Here is a 9279-nt window from a genome sequence, read left to right on the forward strand (position 1 = left end):
TGATGTTGAGAGTGTACATGTACAGAACGTACATGGTGTCCGCGCACACCTCATTTCACAGGCGAAAGAAGCAACTAAGGAAGCACGAACTGACTTACCTGTGGTGTACTTGGAATTCTAGGAGAGCAAACAGATTTACAAACATACCTGCGGAAGAGAAGAAGAAATATATATTAAGAGAAAGATAATTAAATAATTTTATTATTATTTCTCTGTTTGTTTATTATTCACTTGATTTTTATTTGTTATTATTTATCTGTCTATATTTATTTACTCTGTTCCTATTTCTTTATTATCTAACTATACGTATGCATTTATTTTATTTATCATTTTTATATTATTGTAATTTTATATTTCTGATTTATCACTATTATATATTTTTTTCGCATCCGACCTAGATATGGACCAAAAGGTCTCCTGTCGGCATGCTCTGCCTTTGTAATCCTTTGTATATATATATATATATATATATATATATATATATATATATATATTGTAACGTAATATTAGATATTACGTCATATGTGTAATTATGTTATAGAATTGTGTTCCTTTGTATTACATAACTATGTTCATATTTCTTGTCTATGTATGTATTGTAACAATGTTAAGCAGTAACGCCCGTCCACTATATGTAATCTTGTCTACGTGCTGAGAGAGGTGCGCACTCTTGTAGAACAAACAGACAAGCGAAATCCTGAATAGTTCGGAGCGCACAGATTTGACAGTTACTAAATAAATAGATTGTTCAAGCGAGTCGAGGGTCCTAAAACTACCCATGTTGACGTGTTAACTTACCCTCCTCCCCCCCCCCTTTCACTCACCCGCACCCTTAACCGGAAGTATCCGGCTTCCGGTCCAATGGTATATAAGCGGTGGTAACCGCTGACTCGTCGTCATTTTTCGCTCTATTGATCTCTTGATAAGAATACAAGTTTGGACTCATGAGACGATTGGTGTGAAGTGATCACCCTTTTTGCCTACATTACGTGTCTGATATACATTGCATTACTTTACTTATATTTGTACTTATTACTTATTCTGATGCATGTTCCTGATCTCTTTGTACTTAGATAGTACCATATTGCATACTTATCTTGTGTTTCTTATTTGAACGATAATTTCCATAATCATGTAACGGTCCCATTGACCCTACTGCCCATTCTCTTTTGTGTTGATTGCCTGTAAATATTTTCCATTAATAATTTCGTTTACTAGTTTTATCGCTAGTTTAATATTCCTTTCCTGGAATCTTCTTTGTTACCTTTACTTCTAGTCTTACGAATTATCTAGGCCCTGACCAGATAGTTCAGTCCTACAGTGGCTTCTAGAAGTGCGCTGGTTCTTAAGCACTTAGACGTTATACGTAACGTCTCTTCACATACCAGCAGCCCGTAACAAAGTGGCGACCTTGCCAAGGATATTGGATCAGGTATTTAACACATTCTTATAGAGATGGATGATATAGTTCAAGAATTCGTTCAAAATCCCAAGGTAAGTTTCTTAAAGAAACAAACTAAAGACACTTTGATAGAAATAGGCAAGCACTTTGGAGTAGACATTGATACAAGTTTGCGAAAGAAAAAAATACTTCAGGAACTCGTTGAAAATCTGATCGAAGATGAGATCTTATCTCCAGAAGAGATTACAGCTATACAAATTCCTTCAAATAGGTTAGAAATAGAGGCACGACTAACCGAACTTAAGATTAAGGAGATTGAATTAAAGGTCAGGAGAGTAGAAATTGAGGAGGAAGCTAAACTGAAACAAATGAAAATTGAGGCAGAACTTAAAGCTAAAGAGGAGGAAACTAAACTGAAACAAATGCAAATTGAGGCGGAATTTAGAGCTAGAGAAGAGGAAGCTAAAGCGAAACAAGTAGCTAAAGAGGAGGAAACTAAACTGAAACAAATGCAAATTGAGGCAGAATTTAAAGCTAGAGAAGACGAAACTAAAGTCAAATTGGCAGAGTTAGAATTAAAGAAGGCAGAAGTAGAAGCTAGGATTGTTGATAGACAACCCGTAGTTCAGGAAGGTCGTATAGATATTTCCAAGTATGTAAAACTTTTACCCATATTTTCAGAGGGAGAGCCAGAAATTTTCTTTCTTCAGTGGGAAAAATTGGCGCAACAGTTACAAATCCCTAAAGAAAATTGGCCATTAATCATTCAAACACAATTTAAGGGTAAGGCTCAGCAAATTTATACTTCTCTTTCAGAAGCAGAAAGCGAGTATGATAATATGAAAGCTTGTATTTTAAAAGCTTATGAACTAATACCAGAGGCCTATAGACAGAAATTCCGTAATTATAGGAAGACACCTCAGTTAACATACGTAGAATATGCGGCTCAACAAGAGAGGTTATTCAATAGGTGGTGTTTGGCTAGTGAAACGGACACCTTAGATAGACTTAAGCAGTTGATTTTATTGGAGCAGTTTAAGAATACTTTAGAGACAGATCTTAGGATTTTTATAGATGATCATGTTCCCGAAACTTTAACTAAAGCTGCTGTATTGGCTGATGAGTTCACACTAAATCATAAACCTAAGTCAAGACAAATGGAATCCCAAAAGTCAAAGTCACATATTCCAGATTCAACAAAATACTCTGATCCTTGGTCCCCAAAGAAACACTTTGAAAATCAGTCTAGCCCATCACATTTCAGTTACAGGTCTGATTTCAATCAATATCCTCCAAACCAACCTTGGCAAAGAATGGAAAGGTTTAAGACTAATCCCCCTGTAACTTGTTCATATTGTAAACAGGTTGGCCATCACATTTCTAATTGCAGAAAGAGACTGACACCCTCATTCTCCAATAAGACACCAACTCTTGTAAGTAATATAAAATCAGATGATTCAAAATCCTCTATTCAGGATAAACTACCAAAGAAGCCGGTATTGTCAAGTAATGTAGAACCCCCCCTCATCAAATCATGATCCTTGTTTCAAACCATTTGTATCTTCAGGAACTATATCTCATAGTAGTAGTTCACAACAATATCCTATTTCCATACTCCGAGACACAGGAGCAAAGCAAAGTCTGATTTTAAATTCTGTCTTGCAGAATCTGGGTGAGTCATATACAGGTTATGATATATTGATAGAAGGAGTTGGAGGAATTGTAAAATGTCCATTACATAATGTTTTCTTGCGGTCTGATTTAACAACCGGAATGGTTAAAGTAGCAGTAGTAGATTCTCTTCCCATAGTAGGAATATCCTTATTGTTGGCCAATGACATCGCTGGAAGCAAAGTCATTTCTCCCTTAATAACAAATAACCCTAAGACCTCAGTAGAACCTTCAGATAACTTACAGTTGTTTCCCGCTTGTGCTGTAACCAGATCTCAGTACAAGAAATCTGAAGAGGAGACCTATAATTTAGAATCCCTATTCTCCCAAACTGACCCATCTTCTTCTTCACCAGTTTCTCTATCTAGAGCAGAATTAATCAAAGAACAGAAGTCCGATCCTTCTCTTAAAAATTTGTACGAGATTGTTTCATCTCCAGGAGAAGTTGAAAATATGTCACGAGGTTTCTATATAGAAAACGGAGTCCTAATGCGAAAATGGAGAGCATCCACCGCAACCGCTGACCAGCCATGGCAAGTAAGGAATCAAATAGTCCTCCCTCTTGGTTTCAGGAATAATGTTCTAAGATTGGCTCATGATACTCCCTTAGCAGGTCACTTAGGGGTAAGAAAGACCTTGTTCAACATAACCCAACATTTCCATTGGCCCACGGTTGTCAAAGATGTTGCCCAATATTGTAAAACATGTCATACATGTCAACTTGTAGGTAAGCCCAACCAGAAAATTGTAGAAGCTCCACTCCATCCCATTCCTGTAATGGAAGAGCCATTTAAAAAAGTTCTTATTGACTGCGTAGGACCTTTACCTCCTTCAAGTAAAGGAAATCAGTACATTCTCACAATCATGTGTATGAGCACTCGTTTTCCAGAAGCCATTCCTTTGAAAAATATTAAAGCTCAAAATATAATCAGAGAAATGTTGAAATATTTCACTATGGTAGGATTTCCTAAGAACATTCAAAGTGATCAAGGAAGTAATTTTCTTTCCAACAAGTTTAGAGAAACTCTTGTAACACTAGGTATAAATCATGTAACTTCCTCCGCCTATCATCCTCAATCACAAGGTGCTCTAGAGCGCTTTCACCAAACGCTCAAGACAATGTTAAGAATCTTCTGTGCTGAGAACACTCGAAATTGGGAAGACGGACTCCCCTTTTTGTTGTTCGCCACCCGAACAACAATTCAAGAAAGCCTTGGATTCAGCCCGTCAGAATTAGTCTTCGGTCATGAAGTCCGTGGTCCCCTAAAGATACTTCATGAACAATGGATGAAAGAAGAACCACCAGTTCCTTCTTTGAAATACGTGTCCCAGGTCACCGAGAAGTTGTTAGAAGCTTGGAAGTTGGCAAGAGAGAACTTGGCGAATGCTCAACGAGAAATGAAAGGTCGGTATGATAAAAATTCTAAACTTAGAACTTTCTCTCCAGGAGATCAAGTGTTACTTTATCTTCCCATACCAGGAGATCCATTGCAGGCTAAATACAAAGGACCCTATGAAGTCTTGTCCAGAGCCAGTGATCTCAACTACATAATCAAAACTCCAGACAGAAGAAAGAGTTCCCGTCTCTGTCACATAAATACCTTAAAACCTTATCATTCCAGAGATCCAATTCCAATTTGCAGCTCTACCACAATAAAATCGGAAGAGCCTCCTGATAACCTGCCTAATCCTCCTGAGATTCCCTTGGAAAACTCCCAGATACTACAAAATCTTCACTTATCTGAGAAACAAGATGTAGCAGAACCATGGACTGACCTGTTGAGAAAAGACCACGACTTCGTGTGGACGCCTACCTGTGAGACGGCCTTCAAAAACCTGAAGTCCCTTCTCACTAACGCACCAGTTCTAAGGGCACCCGACTTCCAACGACCCTTTCTTCTGCAAGTCGACGCCAACGACACCTGTATCGGTGCCGCCCTCTTGCAAGAACACAATGAAGTTCTTCACGCTATCGCCTACTACAGCAAGAAGCTGTCCCCTGCGCAGAAGAACTACTCCATACTTTCTAGAACATAGCTTTTCAACAGAAAGTGAAAAGCTTTCCCAAACGGTGGAGGTGTAACGTAATATTAGATATTACGTCATATGTGTAATTATGTTATAGAATTGTGTTCCTTTGTATTACATAACTATGTTCATATTTCTTGTCTATGTATGTATTGTAACAATGTTAAGCAGTAACGCCCGTCCACTATATGTAATCTTGTCTACGTGCTGAGAGAGGTGCGCACTCTTGTAGAACAAACAGACAAGCGAAATCCTGAATAGTTCGGAGCGCACAGATTTGACAGTTACTAAATAAATAGATTGTTCAAGCGAGTCGAGGGTCCTAAAACTACCCATGTTGACGTGTTAACTTACCCTCCTCCCCCCCCCCCCTTTCACTCACCCGCACCCTTAACCGGAAGTATCCGGCTTCCGGTCCAATGGTATATAAGCGGTGGTAACCGCTGACTCGTCGTCATTTTTCGCTCTATTGATCTCTTGATAAGAATACAAGTTTGGACTCATGAGACGATTGGTGTGAAGTGATCACCCTTTTTGCCTACATTACGTGTCTGATATACATTGCATTACTTTACTTATATTTGTACTTATTACTTATTCTGATGCATGTTCCTGATCTCTTTGTACTTAGATAGTACCATATTGCATACTTATCTTGTGTTTCTTATTTGAACGATAATTTCCATAATCATGTAACGGTCCCATTGACCCTACTGCCCATTCTCTTTTGTGTTGATTGCCTGTAAATATTTTCCATTAATAATTTCGTTTACTAGTTTTATCGCTAGTTTAATATTCCTTTCCTGGAATCTTCTTTGTTACCTTTACTTCTAGTCTTACGAATTATCTAGGCCCTGACCAGATAGTTCAGTCCTACAGTGGCTTCTAGAAGTGCGCTGGTTCTTAAGCACTTAGACGTTATACGTAACGTCTCTTCACATACCAGCAGCCCGTAACAATATATATATATATAAATTATATATATACATATATATATATTATATATATACATATATATATATATATAAATTATATATATATACATATATATACATATATATATATAAATCATATATATACAAATATATATATAAATTATATATATACATATTGTGTATATGTGTATTCATACACACATCCACATACAAATATACATACACATACACATACACGCATGCGCATGCACATATACATTCGTATACACGTGCACATACACATACACATACACGGAAGGTAACCACTTTGAAGAAAAGAGAAGCGGAGAGGGGCGCTTTCGTGTATTACATCGAGTGTAATTTACACTGGATGTTCGTTTATTTTCTAGGGTGGGTGCCTTGCATTTATAAAACACCCATGTGTGTGTGTGTGTGTGTGTGTGTGTGTGTGTGTGTGTGTGTGTGTGTGTGTGTGTGTGTGTGTGTGTGTGTGTGTGTGTGTGTGTGTGTGTGTGTGTGTTAAATGAATAATGTTTGCATTATATCGTCTTTAATGTCGTATCGTGTATTGTATACATGAACTTACCTTAATATTCGTGCTCGCATTTTGGACCTAATCTAAGCTACAGCTAACGAGTCATGACAAAGATGGCCCTGGACCGCAATTTGATTAAGAATTGGGAATTCCTTTTTCTTTGGCACAAAATGGAGAAACCACCTCAGCTGACCTGGATTGAGACCGACGTCATCAACAGACACCTGAAGAACGCAAGACGTCACGGCGAAGGAACCTTTGCGAAGGTCTACCTTGTGCCAGCGGGGGACAGGCGAGTGGTCGCCAAAGTATTCAAGAAGAAAAGGTTTCTGCCCGCCATGATCAAAGAAGCCGAGGCTCTGGCAGCGTTGTCAGCAGTTCCTCGTGTCCCAAGTCTCTTCGGCGTTGGCAGAAACCCAGTCACTCTCGTCACCAGCTACGGGGGACGCTCTCTTTACAAGTTGATTCAACGAGGACAGCTCTCCACATATCAGGCTGTCGACCTCGTTTTGCAAGTCACAGAGAGCGTCCGCCTTATTCATCATCGTGGCTGGACTCACAACGACATTAAACAAGATAACATTGTCGTGACGAAGAACAGAGACCTTTGGAACGCAACCCTTATTGACTTCGGAAGCGCTGTTCACATCGGCAAGGCCGTTTACAGCAAGAACAGAACCGGTCACATCACTTTTCCTCACATTGCTCCCGAGCTTTTCAAGGGACGAGGAACTTCTTCTGCAAGTGATGTTTACTCGATCGGACATCTGTTCGCTTCTCTTATCGCCCAGGAAGATCGAAGTGAGGAAATTTCACTTCTTATCGCAAGGGCAATGACTTACAGACCCGAAGATCGAATTTCAGTCGATGATCTTGTGCAAAAACTTTGTGATGTTCGATTCAACATCCTCTTGGACATCGTCACTGAACGGCTTTCTTCACTCAAAATTTGAGTTTTTTGACTATTAAAATCGTCATGAAAATTATCTTTGGATTACTTTGAATTGCGTGATGATTCAACATCTTTACTGACATCATCGTTGATACGCAACTTTCTTCAATCTGGACCATTGGAATTGATACTACAAGTAACTTTTATAAGCTTGGACGTAAGCTTTATATACACTGAAATCATGAAGTTTGAATTTTCTATGAAAAGCAATTTGTCATCAAGATTTGACAAGATAAGAGCGACTAAAACCACTCTCTGTCCAAAACCCGTCACCGCGCGAATAAAACTAATTTAGCAAAAAATAAAATTAAAAATTAAATAAACTGATATTTGATTAAAAAGCAAGAAAGAAACAACAAAGGAAATTATAAGAATATATTTCGTATTGCGATGTCCACACATCTACACTTGAAAAGGCTTTTCCGCCTTGTTTATTAAATATCTAACTTCAAATATCAACCCTTTGGGGGTTTCCCTCAGCTGAATAAAATCACCTGGCGACAACTGGAATAATCGACCAAACTCACGAAAATCAGAAGAAAAACTTCTCATTAACTATTTCATTATATAGCAAAATAATTTAAACACATGTCCCAGTCTCAATAGGCAGTTTTAATTTGTTCATATTATCGACTTAATCGATTAAAGGAGACAAAGTACTGTACCTATCATCAAAGGAAGAAAGAAGAGAAAGAGGTGATTTGAGATCATTGCTCAGACCATCAAAAGGAGAAGATAAGACTGAGAGGAGACCACTTGGTATGGGAGAGAAGAGGAGAGAACGGGTCATTAGCACCAATGGACAAAAGAATTGGGAAAGGAGAAGTGCGCGCCTGTATGTAAGCGAGCGCGCTCGTGTTTTCTTTTTTTTCAGTATGTGCTTGGGTGTGTGACAACAAGAACAATGACAACAATGACAACAACAAAAACGACAACAAGGACAACAACAACGGCAACAACAATGGCAACAACGACAAAGACAATGACAACAATGACAACAAAACCAACAATGACAATAACTACAACAACAACGACAACAGCAATGGCAATAACGACAATGACAACAACAATGACAACTGTAACAACGACAACAACAACAAGGACAACAACGACAACGACAATGACAACAACGTCATCCTCAGGTCACATAGGGTTGGGGTCGTGACATTGATTATTTTCCAAGTTCCCTTTCTTTTGTAAGAGGTTCCTATTTAAGATAGCATTCTCCTTCCACTTTATACTACTGAAGAGGATTGCAGTTAGCAATCGAAATATATAGTTTCGCTTACTCAATTCTTTCTTTAGTCCGACTGTGGTGTTAGTTGTGATTTACATGCAAACACACACACGCATACACATACACGCAAACACACACACACGCATACGCGCACACACTCAAACGCGCGCGCAGACACACACACACACACACACACACACATTCGTCGGATGGACGGCGAAGATTGGAGTTCCGAAGAAAAAGTGAAATTTTCGTAGATCTCAACGCCAACAAAGTACCTTATTGTATTTACAGGGAAGGGGAAAGCTTGTGGTGTAGTGGGAAAATGAGGAAAAAGGAGAAGGGGAGAGATTACCGAGGGAAATGGAAGGAAATGAGGAAGGGGAGAACTTGGTCCAGGAGGCCAGGCGTCTTGTAAACAAGCGAAGGACCGATGATCATTTTGGAGAAGAAGGGATTAACAAAAATGTAAAGATTAGTAATATAGATAAGAGGAGCACAATCGAAGGTGAAGATAAT

The 9279-nt window shown here is 38.7% G+C and overlaps 1 protein-coding gene across 1 annotated transcript; it reads left to right on the top strand.

Moving 5' to 3' along the window:
• Window positions 1-6684: 6684 nt before the first annotated feature.
• Window positions 6685-7524, top strand: LOC143021609 (serine/threonine-protein kinase PknA-like). Its single transcript, XM_076179210.1, has one exon. It carries the CDS (start codon window positions 6685-6687, stop codon window positions 7522-7524), a length of 840 nt encoding a protein of 279 aa, XP_076035325.1.
• The last annotated feature ends 1755 nt before the right edge of the window (window positions 7525-9279 follow it).

This window comes from Oratosquilla oratoria, chromosome 42 (genome assembly GCF_046742065.1).
Source record: "Oratosquilla oratoria isolate Oo_2021 chromosome 42, ASM4674206v1, whole genome shotgun sequence".
Classification (NCBI taxonomy): domain Eukaryota; kingdom Metazoa; phylum Arthropoda; class Malacostraca; order Stomatopoda; family Squillidae; genus Oratosquilla; species Oratosquilla oratoria.

Coding starts and splice junctions, on each gene's coding strand:
- LOC143021609 (XM_076179210.1), top strand. CDS start 6,685: ATGGCCCTGGACCGCAATTTGATTAAGAATTGGGAATTCCTTTTTCTT.